The sequence below is a fragment of the Hypomesus nipponensis genome, chromosome 1, assembly GCF_054491055.1.
Source record: "Hypomesus nipponensis isolate SF chromosome 1, ASM5449105v1, whole genome shotgun sequence".
Taxonomy (NCBI): Eukaryota; Metazoa; Chordata; class Actinopteri; order Osmeriformes; family Osmeridae; genus Hypomesus; species Hypomesus nipponensis.
In genome coordinates, this window is record NC_140361.1 from 8194696 (window position 1) to 8212075 (window position 17380).

At 45.2% G+C, this 17380-nt stretch overlaps 1 protein-coding gene and 1 long non-coding RNA gene across 3 annotated transcripts in view; one reads left to right on the forward strand and one right to left on the reverse strand.

The window, feature by feature from the left end:
- Window positions 1-12427, forward strand: part of LOC146302349 (protocadherin alpha-C2-like) — a 41166-nt gene extending 28739 nt beyond the window's left edge. For both annotated transcript variants that reach the window (XM_084679419.1, XM_084679333.1), the window contains exon 4: window positions 8995-12427. In XM_084679419.1, coding sequence (XP_084535545.1) covers window positions 8995-9302 — 308 coding nt within the window. In that variant the 3' untranslated portion in view covers window positions 9303-12427. The remainder of the gene's footprint in view (window positions 1-8994) is intronic.
- LOC146302342 (uncharacterized) overlaps window positions 1-17380 on the reverse strand; it is a 74468-nt gene that overhangs the window by 53039 nt on the left and 4049 nt on the right. The gene's annotated exons all lie outside the window — the stretch shown is intronic.

Here is a 17380-nt window from a genome sequence, read left to right on the forward strand (position 1 = left end):
AGAAGGCAGAGCAAAAGTGAGAAAGATAAAATGAAAGAGAGAGAGCAATCTGCTACTACATCTCCGCTTAACCTGCTCCCTTGACTTCCTTTATCAACTCTGAGAGGAAATGACACTTGTAGTATGGGTGGAGATGGCTATCTCCAGAGAGAGAGAGAGAGAGAGAGAGAGAGCGAGAGCGAGTGAGCGAGAGCGAGCGAGAGCGAGCGAGAGAGAGCGAGAGAGAGAGAGAGAGAGAGAGAGAGAGAGAGAGAGAGAGAGAGAGAGAGAGAGAGAGAGAGAGAGAGAGGTGGACTAGGAGACAATGGAGTGCGAGGATGCGGGTATGAAATGCGGAGAGAATACTGTAGATAATGTTGTGGACTCAATATGCTCTTTCTATGGTCCAAGGTCAGTTGATGTGGACAAGAAGGATTTCTGTAAATCGTAGTCAATTATAACAAAGGTCTTACTTTATTGCGCCAGGATTGAAATACATTCACTAGGCTGTCTCAGCTCCAGAGACAAACCCAAAAACTAACATGGCAGAGAGTGATATTTATACAAGGCTTGTACGTCATATAAATATTTCATTGGCAATCGGCCTGGAACCCTGATACACAGATAGGCCTATTTCACAATACATGTTGTTGCACACGCAGCTGCTCCATGTCGCTCTGACCTATGAGGGTATCTGCGCTGGAACAGAGCATACTTCTTCTTACAAGGCAACACCCTGAGGCCAAACCTACTAGGCCAGTCCCTGCCTGTGCTGTGATTAGATACTAAAATGAGACATACTGTTCTAACTTGTATCCTGTGCTACAGAGTTTGTATAAAACTACTACAATAACCTGATTACCGTCAGGATGTTTACAGAGACAACAGAATAACCCAACCCAACATATGGATTCAATTACAGAATTTCTTTAATTCTTTCTCTCTCTCTCTCTCTTTTCTGTCTCTTGTTCTGTCTGTCTCTTCATATAAACACACACCCAAAAACACCTGCAAAACAAACTGACCACTTTTTCTGAATCTACATGCATTCGTCCCCTGGTGTCTGGTAACTGTGGCAATTAATTGTGTTATGGGCAAGAGCCAACAGTAATTAGCATCATAATTATGACTGCGGATGCACCATGTCATGTCCGAGTGAAGGTCATAGTTTGACAAAACTGTCCTGTGTTTGGGTGGGGCGGAAGTCAACTGTAAAGTGTTCAAGGAGAGAGAGAGAGAGAGAGAGAGAGAGAGAGAGAGAGAGAGAGAGAGAGAGAGAGAGAGAGAGAGAGAGAAATGGAGACAGGAGGGATCAAATGTGGAGGAGAAGAGAATCAAATTGTTGGCGAAAATGAGGTAAGGTAGGGAACATGAAGAAAAGATTTGCACAGGAGGGTTCGAGCAAGAGGGAGCAGAGAGAGAAAAGGAGAGAGATTGAAGTGAACAAGGGCGGGTACGACAAAGTAATTATCTGGAAGATAAAAAGTTGATTTGTTGTAATTAAGGACTTGCAGAGATGACCTGGCTCTGTGTTCGCTATGGACAGATAGTGTCAACCTCCCTGACTAACTGCCCATACACTCCCCCGCCTGTCTCTCTGTACCTCTCTCTCTCTCTCAAAATCATTAACACTCTCTCTCCCACACATACACACACACTCACAAAATACCAGCCGCCTCTGCTCTGCAATCGATTTCCTGCCTAGGCAGAGAAGTTACAGCCTGGGTCTTGAGGAGGGGTGTTATGGAAGGAGAGGTTTGGATGGAGGGGTATTGAGAGAGGTTTGGAGGGAGGGGGGATAAACTCATGGATGTGGAGAGTTTTAATTTCAAAGGATAAAGAGAAAGTGGTGCAATGCAAGGCCACCATCTTGCATTCACCAGATTTGAATTGATTCAGCATGTGGTGGTTTCAATAAACTGTATAATCTCATTGAGGTTTGGTCAGATATCGACTAAATGTGGTCTTCTGACAGTCTCAGAGTTCGCTGAACGAGTCATCTGCTGATTCAGATAGTCTTTCTGATCTGAATCCTCAGGTTAAGAAACAAAGTATAAATACATTCGTATACTGTATATATATACACACACACACACACACACCAAATTTAGTTTTGAGGATGCATCTTGTCGGTTGGTTTCATTCTATGAGTTCGACGAACATAGTCCTTCGGTGTTGTTTTTGTCTCTGTTAGTTTTTTTCCTGAGCAGAGGAGCCACAGCAGACTACGCCCCTGTTTCTATCTCCTGCGTATGAAAGAGGGTGGTTCAGTGCGGAGGCGTGTAAGTGTGTGAATCTGCGCGCGTATGCCTGTTCATAGGTGGTTGTGTGCGTGCGAGTGCTTGTGTGTGTTAGCGTGCATGTATGTGGCTGTGTATGTGTGTTTGACTGTCTACGTGGTGCGCTGCTCCTGGTATGACAGATGGAGAACAGCCTACGCCCAGATTAACAGACTCACATTAATGAAATCAGGACTGCATGCTCTCTCGCTCTCTCTCTCCCCCTTAATTTCATGGATCTGCCTCTCAACTAGGGGCCCACACAGGGATCCAGAGGGAATTGTGCAGAATCTGAACTATCCCCTGGAGTGAGGGAGAAAGAGAAAGAGGCAAGAAAGGATGTAACATAGATTTGGGGGGACTGGGGGGGGTGGGCTGTGTGACAATGAGCTAGAAAAAAAGTGATAGACAGAGGCAGAGTGAAAAGGAGAGAGGGAGGGGGTGTGAGGCTGCTGTTGCTAGGGGAGAGTGGTTGGACTAGGCGAGAGAGAGAAAGAAAGCAAGGGAGGGAGGGTGGTAGGGAGAGAGCTTGCAGCATTATTCTCCATCAGCATCAGCACTGTCGCCGTGACGCCCAAGTCCAAGCGCTTCACTGGAGGATGCAGTTTCCACGGCAACCATTCATGGCCCTGAACAGAATGGCGAGGGAGAGAGAGAGAGCGAAGGATGAGAGAGCAAATAGACCATGTGGGAAGACAAAGATGGAGGGATGAGGAAAGGAAGGAATATGTGGACGAGTGTAGGACGAGGGGCAGAGAGGGCAGGTAAATGGAAAGAAAAAAAAGTTGTCTGTTTGTGAAAGAAAGGAGAGCAACAAGCCAACACCACTACAGAACAGAAACACATTAAGGATAAACGAGAGGCGGATGGTTAGAGGGATGGAGGGAGAGATGTGTTGAGACAGAAGGAAAGAATGTCCTAGTGAGAAGTATGTTGAGAGGGGCAAAGAGATGGGAAGGAGTGAGAGAGTGATGCAAAGGAGGAAAGAAAGTGACCTACATTCACTAGGACTGTGCTGTACTGCATAGTTGGGGGCAGGTTTAGGGCAGGTCTTTCTGCATCACAGCATTATTGGATGACAGGAACACACACACAGCCTGCCTAATTCAATGAAGGGCACCACAAGTCAACAACATCTCTCAACTGTCGAGAGAACAGGAAGGGGATGAGGGGGACAGAATGGAGGAGAGGGAAAGAGAAGGAAAAAGACGGCATGATAGGGAAAGAAGTGGTTGCTGCCCTAACGTCTACCTCCGAAACACTTCTCCAGGTGTCGAATTCAGAGTCAAACCTCAGGAGTTTGACATAGTCACCATGACACTTGATCATTACTGACCGTGTCCAACCATGTCGTCCTCATACAACTCCACTCAGTTGACAGAGAGCCAGGTACTTTTCCACAGTGGTTGAGAGAGAGAGAGATGAGAGAAAGAGAGATGAGAGAGAGAAAGCGAGCGAGCGAGAGAGAGAGAGAGAGAGAGAGAGAGAGAGAGAGAGAGAGAGAGAGAGAGAGAGAGAGAGAGAGAGATCAGTGCTGTCTGGATCCTGCCCAGGGCCTGGAGCACACTCAGGAGAGGGGAAGACAGGAGGGAGGACCGAGGACAAGCTGTCCCTCTCCTCTCATCCAAAAATGCCTCCACATTTGCCATTTTGTCCATTTATAGCTCTGTTTTAGCTTCCATTTAGTCTCTTTTTACATTTCAATCATATTTGTCTTCCCCTTCCCTCTCCCTTTCACCTTCTCTGGATCTGTCTTTTATGCACTCTTTTTCTCTCTCTCGCTCTTGCTATGCTCCACTGAGAATAAATCAGTTTCTAATAGCCTGCTATTTAGTCATGTCACTATTAATGACTATATTATCCTCATTAGAACCACTGCTCTGATTTAAATGAGCAAGACTTGGTGCACATACACGCATGCACACACTCGTACACACACATTTGGCAGCTTAGTTCTTTGTGAGGCTGTTCAGGAGCGTCTCCTGGGACAGCTTGTCTTCACCATCTGTCACATGATCCATCTGGACGGAACACTTGAAGGTGTGCAGCTCCCACCCACCAGGCCTCATGTACACACACACACACACACACAAATGTAATTGCTCATAAAAATTAAAAAACAACAATCCAGCATGATTTGATTTTATCACACATACTCACACACTACCTTCCTCTATTTGTGTTACCAGTTCGGGGGAAATATGGTAATTTATGCAGACACACACATATTGTCCTATCAGTAGCCAAGCAAGAACAGGAAGGAAAACGCAGATGCATAATAAGAATTAGGTTTTGAAGAGACAGCGGTATCGCAGTATAGTAGTGTTTCTATCAAAACACAGGAGCATATACACAGACACACCGAACAGGTACACGTTTGGCATACCCAACAACGTGCAGGTGTTTTCACTTGGAAGGGTGTGGCCCTGAGAGAATGCTATCATAACAATCCCAGAATCCTCCAGCACTGCAGTGGTTCTCCTCTCCTCACCGCCCCCCAAAAATACAAAATCTGCACCTTCAGGTTTTTCATACTCCATTTCAGGATCGCATTTCATACCCGCATCCTCGCACTCCATCGTCTCTCTCTCTCTCTCTCTCTCTCTCTCTCTCTCTCTCTCTCTCTCTCTCTCTCACTCTCTCACTCTCTCACTCTCTCACGCTCTCTCTCTCTCTCTCTCTCTCTGTCTCTCTCTCTCTCTCTCTCTCTCTCTCTCTCTCTCTCTCTCTCTCTCTCTCTCTCTCTCTCTCTCTCTCTCTCTCTCTCTCTCTCTCTCTCTTCCCCCCACCCCTCTGGTTCCATCTCCCACCTCCCTACTCTTCTCCTCCTCCCTCCTTCTTTCCTGCCCCCCTCCTGCTTGTTATGTAATACTGCACTGCGCTCCACTGCGCTTCTGCTCCAGCCGGCCCATGGCGGGCTTGAGACGAAGGGGATGAGTAAAGTCGACGTGGCAAAATGGAGCTTCCTGGATGATTTAAGAGGCTGTGAAAACCTTGGGTCGAGGAGAGTTGGGGGGGGGGGGGGGGGGTGGGGGGGGGAGACACACACTGATAAGATTGTTCGTTGTGCCCTGTCTAGCTGTCCCAGGGATGAGAGAAAAAAACAACAAAACTAGATGTAGAAAGTTTTGTTTGTGTGCAAGTAACGGTATGCACAGTGAGTGTCCGGATTTGGATCAAAAAAAGTTGGAGAAAGTTCAGTGAAAGCGAGGGAGGGAGGGTGAGATACACAAGGAAGAAGAGAGAGGAGAGAGAGATGTTAGCCAGCCGGTGGTGATCTGTGTAATGTTGATGTGTAAACTAATCGTTCTCCTACCTTCTGTGCATCCTAGCGAATGTTGACAGACAAGCACTGTAACTCACCCATCACAATGACGTTGCCATAACACTGATAGGCATAATTAACGCTGGGATCGATAACTGGAAGAAGGGACGGGTGTTGGCTGGCTGAGCTTTCATGCTTGATTAGATGAAAGGTCAGGCAGAAAGAGATAAAAGGGGAGAGAGGGAGGGAGGAAGAGATGGAAGAGAGAGTTTTGCTCTGCAACAGCCATCGACAAATCAGATAGGAGCAGTGGCTGGGTGTATCCAAGCTGGGCGAGGCATGTTCCTCTGTTGCTATTCTCAGAAAGATTGGGAAAGAGGAGGGGTAGAGAGCTCAGGGTGTAGAAAAAAGAGTGTGTGTGGTGGGGGGGCGAAGGGCGGAGGGGGAGGCGAGGGGGTTTAAGGAATGAAGGACAGTGGTTATCAATATCTGCTCCATAGGTGTGACTACAGTGATGGTGAGTGTCACTCTTGAATTCACTGTCTTAGCATTGAGTGAGGGATGATAATACAAAGAAAGAGATGTGAGAAGAACGAAGAAGGCACAGAATAGAGGAGATGTACAGTATTTATAAATAAAATTCACTCTTTACATTTTTTTACCCAGTGATTAACCTTTGGAATAGGTCATGCAATCCCAAAGATGGGTGTAATTGTTTTTTTTAGCCAGCTGTTCAGTGTCTGACCCTGTGTCAGGCTACTGTCCTGTCTTGCTCCATCTGTCTGCTCTTTCAACATGACTCATCACTCTCTCTGGGGTCCTGTTTGTTTATGACTCTGTGTTTGCATGGGGGCTACGGGTGTCTCATCATCCGCCTGTGCTTTTTTAGACAGAGAAAAAGTTAGCCCTAAGGGCATGGAGAGAGTAAAGTATACTTTCCCACTTTCTAGGATCTCTCTCTCTCTCTCCTGTTCTGTCTGGAGTTGCTCCTCTCTTCCTGTCATGTTTCACATTTAAGAAACAGGAGTGAGGACCACACTGTCGTTGGGGAGTCAGATAAGGACTTAAGCTGTGTGTTACCACCAGGGCAGAGCAGAGGATGGGAGCATCTCTCTGGGCAGTTTAGTTTGACTCTTTCTCACCATACATGTCAGATGGGGAGGGATTGAGGCAAAATAAGGATGACGAGAGGGAAAGAAAGGTCACTTTTTTTCTCTCCTCAGCTCCCCTCCTGAGATTTTCATCCTCCGTGCATGTGTCCGACTGACTCAAGATCCCACACAACTCATTCCAGTAATATTAGGCTTTCAACAGTTGAGGCAGAACAGGAGTTGAGGTAAATGTGAGCTGAGCTAAGAAAAGGACACAACCTGGTGAGATGGAAGCTTGGGTATACTGTAGGCAATAAAGGCAGAACAGTTTAAAATGGTCTTTATTGTTGCAAATTTTGTTTTTCTTTTTTTGCTGCTGTTCCACAGCACTCCTAAATATGTATTGGGTGCTTCTGTGACAGTTCCCTTTGAAATCTGAGAATAATCAAGGAAGGAGTGCTGCATTCTTGTTCTAGTGTTTTCTGCTCTGTGATGGATCAGCACCATTATGTTCTTGGACTCAAAGATTCTGTGTAACAATGCCTCCTTCTGGCCACTCCTATCACTACTGGTAATAGGCTCAGACTGCTTAGTGACAAGTCACTGAACTATGCTATTACCTTTGCACTTGGAAGACCAGGTCCTACATTACACACAATGAACAGCCAAAGAAGACATTTGGATAAATATGACTTTATCTGTATGAAGAAAATCTAATATGAAGGTTGTAGATGGTCTGATGGTGATTTAGATATGTGGTTGACCTGACTAGCAGACCCTCAGAGGGAGGTTTGTCTCTGTTTGCAAAGGGGAGAGCACGGGCAGGGCATGGGGAGGCATGCCTTTCTGCCCTGGGTATCACATGAGGACAGCTCCCTCTCTTCCAGACATGGTTCCTTCTGCCTGGGTGAGCACTGCCTTGCTCAACACCCCTTTAGAAGGAACTTTGAAAGGAGGAGAGGGAGAAAAGGGAAAGGGAGAAAGTGCAGCAAGTAGGTCATAGCTTTGAGGAAGGAGGCAAAGGGAAGTGATGGGGTTGGTGTGGGCATGTTTGTGAGTGTGTGTGTGTGTGCTTGGATTGGACGGCTTGTGTCCATTTAGTGTCAGCTTAACACATATGTGAATTTGAATGTTTATAAAATACAGGGTGCATTGGTCAGTGTTAATGTTTGGGTCTTCAAGAAAGTCAGTGGATGTTAGTTGTATAGTCCAAATGTAATAGAATGCTGCAGAGTCACAAAGAGCCAGCCTTCTGACGAGCCGCCCCTTTAATGAACTGTTATTTATGTGTGAGCCGGCTCACACCCTTTTAATGGTGTTATTTATGTGTGCGGAGAAGGGTTCTCAGACGCCCTCTCTCTCTACAGGGATGGATTGATGGGTTATGTAGGAGAGCTGTGCCAAGTGTCGCTCTGCTGGGCTCTGCAGCAATGACTAAGACTCTGACCCTGTAGAGACGCAGTGAGATGGAGGTGGTAGAGAGACAGTTTCACACCTGCCAGCCCAAGAGGAGTAAATAGCTCAGCCTTGTAACAAACTACTGGGTTGCTCAGGTTGACAGGGACAGGCCCACTCTAGTAGGGGCTCTTTTCAGGGGCGGCAATGTGAAGAATTCACGCGCACACACACACACACACATGCATACTCATGCCAACAACCACACACAGACACAGGCGGAGGAACCAGACACACAGCTGTGAAGTTACACCGGCACAATCCACAGCTCCCTTTTCCAGTTTATCGAATGAGTGCTGAGCCATAATGGAAGTTTAACAGCAGTCACCTTCCCAAACGACCGCTCAGCGTGTAAACGGTCCTGTTTACTTTCCGTAAAAATGCCACGACATTTCCCTGCCACTCTCGCCGCCTTGGAGCGTTTGATGTCTGATCCGACAGCAAAGCGCCTCGGCCGCTGCAAGATGGGGAACCCTTTGATTCGCTGGCGCTTATCAGGAAGAGAGAGGTGTTAGCAAGCTCCCATTTTGAGTTGCCGCCCCCTTCCTTTTTAGTCGGACGGTTGTTCAACGGGACGTCCACGATTAGTGACTGACATTGTGACATCACAATGGGAGTCATGGTGATCAGAGAGCTCCTGTGGATGTCGTATTAGTCAGGCTGACAGCAGTCAGGAAACGCATAAGCAATGAAAAGCACACAGCCCGAGCCTGACACTATAGGGGTTTTGAAGTCAAGATTGCTTCCATTCTCATGAAAGATGACACTGTTGACCCTTTGACTTTGACAACAAAAATGATGCTGCTGGTCATGATGATAAGGATGATAATGAGGATGATAAGGATGCTAATGAGGATGATAAGGATGTTGTAGATAAATGATTCTATTAATAACCCCCCTGCTTTCTCTTTCTCTCTCTCCCTAGATGGTGAGGGTGGGGAGCTGTCTACCCCTATGGGAGCCGGTGTGGACAGCAACAGCTGGCACTACCGCTATGGCCCCGGGGGCCCGGGCGGACCCCCCCAGCACCTGAAGCCTGGCGAGGTGCCCCCAGAAGCCTTCATCATCCCTGGTTCACCCGCCATCATTTCCATTCGACAGAACCAGGGCGGCGAGGACGACAAGAGCGACTTCATCACATTCGGCAAGAAGGAGGAGGCCAAGAAGAAGAAGAAGAAGAAGAAGGAGAAGAAGGAGAAGAAGGATAAGGGGAAGGATGACGGCGATGATTAGAGAGAGAGAGGAAGAAGATGAGGTAGAGGTGGCAATAGCATTGTTAAAACAGAGGTACCAACCTAGACCCACACAGAAACAAAATAAACGTAATGTGATTCACAACATATTCAGTGTCATCCTCCCCTTACTCACAGACAAGCAAAGTTATGATGACAGCCACAGCTACCCGTCCATTTAACATAGATTCTGTTGGCCTAATCTCTGACTTTATGAATGAATCTGGCCTTACCGATATTATTTTAGTGTTAACACATTCTCCAGTCCCTTACTGAGGGAATTGATTAATCTTGCCTTGTTGAGAATAAACTGATTGATCTAAAACCCAAATGGGGAACGTTGGCACCTCTGTCTTAAGCTAACCCACCTTGCTGTGTAACCTTATTCTCTCTGAGAGGAAAAGAAAACCTGAAAACAAGAACAAATGAACAGCTTCTGTGCCAGCCTTGGAAAACAAGACGAGAAAAAAGGAAAATGTTACGGGGGAAAAAAAATGCTGACGAAGAAAAGAAAGTGTCCTCTACTATAAGACACAGGAGGGAAGAGCTGGACACTTACATACCTGTAAATAGCATGGGAGTCGCTAAAAGCTCAAGGCTAACAACACACTGCTGCAGCCTGCGGAAGTGGTTTCTGTCTTAGTGTTCCCTAAGACGTGGCGGTCTAAGACACCAACACACACCGACACCCACGCAAACACACACACACACACACAGCCACCCAGACAATGAGACCACCTGCGACCTAAAAGGCAAGACATTACAAGAAACGGAGACGGAAAATAAAACTGTTGCTGATATAGAGAAAGCAAGCTTGCTTTCCCTGGCGCAGTCTCCCAGGTTGTACACCGTATCAATCTTAGCGTACACACACCTGCTCTCTCTCTCAGGATGGAAATATCATCACTGGGTAGCGCCTGCTCTGCTCACCAATCTGCATAGGAACTAGACGTACCACCTCTGTCGAACACGTAGAGACACAGGTGGTACACTTGTATAGGACAAGGAGGAAAAGAACGAAGAAGGGAAAGGAAAGAGGACAACCTCAGATTCTCTTGGAGTGAGAAGGACGAGCCCAGTCGGGTCAGCAGGTGACACAGAGGGAACCCTGTAGATAACCAGGAACATCTCCAGCAGTTGGATCTCTGCTCCTAAACTTCCCATCCCTCGCACCACTCAGCAAAAGCCCTGATACTATTTGCTCTGAATGTTTGGTAGCAACCACTCCTTACCTGAAGATTCTGTTCTTGACCCCCCTCCTTCCCATCCCCCGTCTCCACTCCGCTAAAAGCTGACCCCTTCCCAGTTAACCTCACCCCTCCTCCCCCTTCTTCAAACCACTGACTGCTTCTTCACATGATGACAAAGGTGACATTTTTGTGAAACTTTCTCTTTTTATTATGTTCTCGGGAGAAGAGTCACTATTTCCTACTCTCTTTCTCTCCCGTTTCTGTTGCTTCCCTTTTTCCAGCTTTAACTGATGTGCCGGGTTTCTGCTCGTCAATCCCCCTTCCCCCCCTCTTCCCAGCTGCAGTCGCTCTCTTTTTTTGACTGTGGAATCCCCCCCACTCTCTCACTCCCTCCCCGTACCTGACCTCTCCCTGCTCTGCCAGGTTCAGCCCTCTCTGAACATTGTGGTGTGCTGGCAACAGCATGGAGTAATGTGGACTAAGGCCGGCTGATGAAACCCAAACACTTGGACCTGGGGAGGAGCAGGATGTGTCTATTCTGTGAAATGTGTCAGATTGTCTCTTTAAGTGCAAAACGGTTCAGTGCTTTTAACTTGTGAATATTACAGTACACTGTTTGTTCATTTCCTGTTTGTGGTCACTGATGAGAGGGGACAAGGTGGGATGGAGACTGGGAGAGGGTTGGCGAGGTCTGGGGCTGGGCTATGACACGAGACGGCGTGGGCTGGTCCTCCTAATCACACACCAGGGTCTGCAGATTAGTATAAATTGTTAAATATTGACTGTGATTTGAGAATCAAAAGAGGAAGTCACATGATTTGGCTTTTATGTACGCAAAAATTGTAGTTAGGTAGGTATACGTGCTTTTCATATATGACCTCTGCATTAGTCAATTTATCTTGCAGTATTGTTATATCAAATGACTAGAGAAAAAAACCATTAGGCATCCAGGGACTCCCACCCCACAGCTCTCTCCCACCAATCCTCTTCTCAGGAGGTTTTGTAAAGTGGCGGAGACATCCCTCAGCCCTGCTTCTATCGGTTTCCCTCCCCTGCCTGTAACTTGTTGCCACGTTCCCAAAAGTTTTTTTTGCGGCTCAGTATGAAGTCACTCCACTAAGTGGCTGCTGCATGTACTGCTCAAAGGAAACACAAACTATATAGAGAAATATATATATAAATAGATAGATGGCTATGATTTTATTATTTTGTATTCTCATCTTACTACATGACTCGCACAGGAGATATTTGTATGTACTACTGTCTCTGCCAAGCATCTTCTACATATTACACCCTTCGCACTCCACCAACAATGGTGTCGTATGACGTAAACTAAACCTCTTAGATATTTGTAAATGCTATAGTGTGATGCCCTTTGAACGCAACTCTGTTCATTCATTTCTTTTTTTCTGACTTGTTATTTTGTTTTTGAGAACAAGCAATGAAAAAAAGAACAAAAAAAGAGCAAAAAAACAACACTTTTTGTGTCCGGCTTTGACTGACGATCTAGCTAACACTGTAATATTGTTACTTAAATATGTATGATCCTATGATGAGCTTTCTCTTCCCTTCCCCCAACCTTTCAACAGAAAAAAAAAAAAGAGTAAAAAAAAAAATCTAATGTAAAAACTAATGGTATATGTAGTGTATGCTTGTGTTTAGTAAGCGTTCATGCCGTCATTCTTTCTCAGTGTATGGTGGTGACCTATGGTGGCGCTGTGCCAATCCAATATCCTGAGGGTTGGCACAGATCTGTTGTAAAACCTTTTTTGTACACCTGCTCATCAACTGTGATGGTGAAGTAGTGAATTTCATTTCTTTTTTTGCTTTTTTAATTTTCCCTAAATGGATAAAGTGGTAATGTGTTTTGTTTATAAATCACTAAATAAAGTTTTCTTTCATAAAAATGAAAAAAGAATATGGTAAAATGTGGTCTGGGGGGAAATTTGCAAGCAGATTCAGAACATTCTCACTCTCTCACCCTCCACACCTCTCTTTGTGAGAGAATATTTGAACAGAATATTTACAATCAGGTTCCGCACCTTACAGTAGGGGCTTGTTGCTTGGGAAAGTGTACTGGTTGAAAGAGGGGGATGACAGAGAGCGAAACAAGAGGGAGAGGTAGAACTATGGAGTTCTACTTCTAAGATGCGAGAAAGAGAGGGAGAACATGCATCTGTACATCAGATGTGTAAAGACAGACTTTTTATTGTGGGTTCTTTTGGCCCTCAGCCTTATAACACAAACACATTGATTCAACTAGGTGTTGTGTAAGCCGGTCAGAAAGGCTAGTCTTCACACACTAACATCACACCCACCCACTCAGTCCCAGTGGAGATGAGAGAGACTGGGTGAGTGGCCTGGCTGGGATTGATCCCTGCTCTCTTCAAAAGCCTCCAGATGGTCCATAGGTCCCCTGTGATGTTTGGGTCCAGATCCAGACACCATCTAATCTAACAGAGTACTAGAGAGGATTGGTTTGGGCCCCAGTGGGCAAGTGGTTCCACAGCATGTCCTCATGCTGTAGAGCGACATTTTGTCTTTTTAATTCACACAAATGCTTAAATGTTAATGCAGTGTCAATGCAGACCTCGCCAAAGCCATATCATGAGATTGTTTCATGAATGCAGGAGAGGTTTTGTCTAACAAATGGTGTTCAATAATTTCTAGGTCAAATATTTTTATAATTTAGAAGGAGGAGCGTGATGCAATATACACAAACATACTTTGACAACAAAGTATACGTGACACAAACATACAATTAAATAACAGGAAGCTCACAACATGTTTTAATGACAGACAGAAACTGGTGTCCATCGTCAGATCAGCAAACAGTGCTTTCAACGTAAAAAGTGTCAATTAAATTAAAACAATGATTCTCCTATAAAACATACAGTTGATGCTCCCACTGGCATCCTTAAGAGTCATTTCTAAGTATTTCCTCCAGACACTGAAGCCAGACTGCCTGTGTGCTAATTACAGGGTTTGGTGTCAGCAGCCCTTACAGGGTTATTCATAGCTGGGGTGTCTAATGGATGTTTATTGAGCTGGAATGATCAGACAGCTCTCAAGTCTCTTTCTCAGCTCTCTTCTCCATCCTTTTCAGCTGTGTTACAGTCTGTCTCTGTCTGTCTGCATGTCCATTTGTCTCTGCCTGTCTTTGTCTCTCTACCTGCCTGTCTGCTTGTCTACCTCCCTGCCTGTCGCTATGTCTTCGCCTGTCTTCCTGTCACTGTCTTTGTCTGTCTGCCTTTGGGCCTATATGTCTCTCCTTCTTTCATCTGAGATTTGCAGAGGGTAGCCAGCGGTGAAGAAAGTTCAAGGGTTCATGATACATTTTACTTCTCTCTCTCTATTTCTCTCTCCCTCCCCAGAGATAGGTTTCTATGGTTACCATCAGTAGGGGGACAGGTCTCCATAGCAACAGCCTCCTGATAGACAGTGGGCAGAGGTACTGTTGGGAAAACAGTGGGGGGTTGATGGTGCAGAGGGGGGTGGATTATCTGACAGAACACTTCAAAGGGTGTTCAGGTCCACTAATTCAATGACACATGCACACACACACACACACACATAAACACACGCACACCTCTCTTAAACACAACAAGATATCTTCTCAAACTGGCTTTTCTTGATTATTATCTAAACCTGTGTTCCAGATACACCAGCAGGCACTCAGACACACACACACACACAGACACACAAACACATCCTGATTTTCTCTGGGACAGTTTATCCTTCCCCAGAGAATAAGCACTCTTGGCCTTAGTAAATGTTCTATTTTGTCGCATTTTAATGCCCTCAGTAATGCAAACAAAAGACAAAACAAATAAACAAACACATGAAGACGCCAGTAAAAAAAATAAAGTACAGCATGGCCCTCGGCTCTTGGTTTTAAAAGTAATGAGTCACTCTGGCTAATGAATATGGATATGTATTGTGGCAGAGCTAACAGACCCAAAGCACTTCTAGCCCTGTTTGTCCCGGGCTCGTCCTGAGTGTCTGTCTGTCTGTCTGTCTGTCTGTCTTGCCTGCCAACACAATCCCAGCAGTTCCAATTTGAAAATAGAAGCCTACCTGTATAACCTGTATGACATGAACAGTTAATGGTGAGGCTGGTGATGAAGCAATGGCGAAGCCCACCTTTCCAGCTTACTGAAAGAGAGCATATAACCAGATGGAGAAGGACTGCAGGAAGGTGGATAGGGGTAGTTATGACGTGCAGCTTTTCATAGCTTAAACAATCAGTAACAAATCAGTCATGTGCACAGCAGAGGTATTTCTCAGGTATGACATAATACCAGAGGTGCCTGGTGGTGGAAATGACAGTCATGAGTTAACTGTGATTTTGGTAATAAATGTTTGAGTATGTTGTGTGTGTATGTATGTCTGTCTGTCTGTCGGTATATATGCATGTGTGTTTTAGTCTGTGCATTTTTGTGTGTTATCAAATAAAGTCAGCTCCCTTACCAGCCGCAGTGACTCAGCATAACCAACTTCCTTCTGAGAGTAGCAAACAGGGCGTGTCTGGGACATAGTGACGATGCTGAGATTAATGTCTGTAATAAATGTGCGTGTGTGTGAGAGAGAGAGAGAGAGAGAGAGAGAGAGAGAGAGAGAGAGAGTGCCTAGGGAAATGTTTATCAGAAAGAATGTGTGTGTGTGAGAGGCAAACTGTGTCGGGAAGAGAAAACAGATGTCAGAAACTGTGTGTGCGTGACAAAGTGTATGTATCCAAGCCAAAGTGTGTGAATCAGAGCAAAAGTGTGAGTGAGTGAGTGAGTGAGTGAGAGAGAGAGAGAGAGACAGAGAGAGAGAGAGAGAGAGAGAGAGAGAGAGAGAGCGTGAGAGAGTGAGAGAGAGAGAGAGAGAGAGAGAGAGAGAGAGAGAGAGAGAGAGAGAGAGAGAGAGAGAGAGAGAGAAAGAGAGGGGTAAACCCCCGTCGGATCTCTAGAGAAGGAGGAGACAAGGACAGAGGAGTGTGACTTTAGAGCCTTTAACAGTGAATGGAAGATCAAATGTTGCCTAAAATTCCACTTATGAATCAAATCACTCTGGGGGTTGTTTCTTCGACACCACTGAAACTAATGTGTTCAGGGCCCCCTTGGGGAACATAAATAAATACAAAACATTCAGTATGACATGCTGTGATTATAAATAATTGGTAAATAACAAACTATCACCAAAACACCTTATTGGTTACACAATGCCAGGTCAGTTTAGCTATGGAATTTAAAGTAATTCCCAATTAGAATGTTTGTCACCCTCCAGGGTAGGGTTGGTTGGCAGACTTAGTTTCTGTCTTACTTTGTACTGTAGGAATACTTGCCCATTCCAGCTTCAGTAGCGGGTCAGGTAGTTTAATCTGGTAAACATACCTGTGTTAGTGGGCTGGCTAGACTCACACCCTGCCCCTGTAGTTTACGTGTGTGTGTGTGTTTCTGTGTGTGTGTGTGTTTGTTTCTGTCTGTGTGTGTGTGTGTGTCTGTGTGTGTGTGTTTCTGTGTGTGTGTGTCCTGGGTCCTCTCCAGGTTGGGTGCCAGGGGGCCGTGCATGTTTGGAATTGGACAGTGATGAGAGCGAAGGGCATAAAAGGCTGGGCACAGGGGAGGTCTTCAAACAGCTGACTGGACCAAACAAAATGGCTATTGATGCGTGACTGTCTGCAGTGGTCAGGGGAACAGAGATCTAATGAGGTGCCCATAGACAACAGGAAAACCACCTAACTACCAATCATTTCTCTCTCTGTTCATCGCTTTTCCTTTTTCTTTCACAAACAAATCCTACACATAGCCATTTTAATGCAAGTCTTATATACAAATCAGTGCTGACAAACCATTCAGAGGAACTAGCCCAACCATTACCCTTCACATTATAAATATAGGCCTATTGACAATATAATAGCTTCAGCTAAAAGGTACAAGATTATGTCATTTATAGATATAGATACAACTAACACTAATGCAAACTGAGTACAGGTCCACTTGATAAAATATCCAGATTGGGCCAGGCGAAATGCACCTATTATCCAATGACCTGTTGTGTTACCTTCATTATTTTCAATGTAAAAACGTTTGGGCTAGTAGTCTATGGCACACATGACAGCTTTACGTGTGCTTTGTATAAGGGTTGGCATATAAAGTAGGAAAGCCGCTGGTTCTGCTGAAATGGAAAGACAAGCTAAACTCTCCTCTTTTGTACATCAATGCTATAAGCGCGGAGCGCCCTCTGCTGGGAAAACACAGATTGCACATTTTGAGAGAAGCACAAAATAAACTAGAGAGGGCACAATTTCTGGGGAAATTGTAGGGTGTGCTTGCTTGCTTCAGTTGCTGGTGGGTCCGTTTTCCCTTCTAGTGATATGTTCAAGCATTTAGCCTACTCATATTGCATAATTCATTAAGAACACCCTTTGAAACAGAAACCCCCTTTGAAACAAGCTACTGTAACAACATTGTCACTGGCAGTATTTCAGATGGAATTGTGATTCAAATAGTACCGTCTGCTAACTGAAAAAAAGCCCCCCAAAACATAAATAAGTTTGATATAGGACATTTTAGCCTGACGTCACAACAACAAATATCTTACTTCCGGGTGGATAACGTCAATCTTGGCTAGCGACAGTTCACCTTAACAAGCCATTGAAGCCAACAGGATTTTCCATGTCATTTAACCACGAACACGTTTTATGATTATTATGATTATAACATGTTTCATTATTATGCTTGTGAACTGAAGAACGAGACGTTCCCGATATCGTTGCTATCGTTGATATTGTTAGCGAATAACGGTATATTGTAACGGTGTATCAAATTTGTATACAGTGACTGAGATCGCTAGCTACTGCTGTAGCTACCATATCCAACTTAACGATTAAAGATTTTCTGGA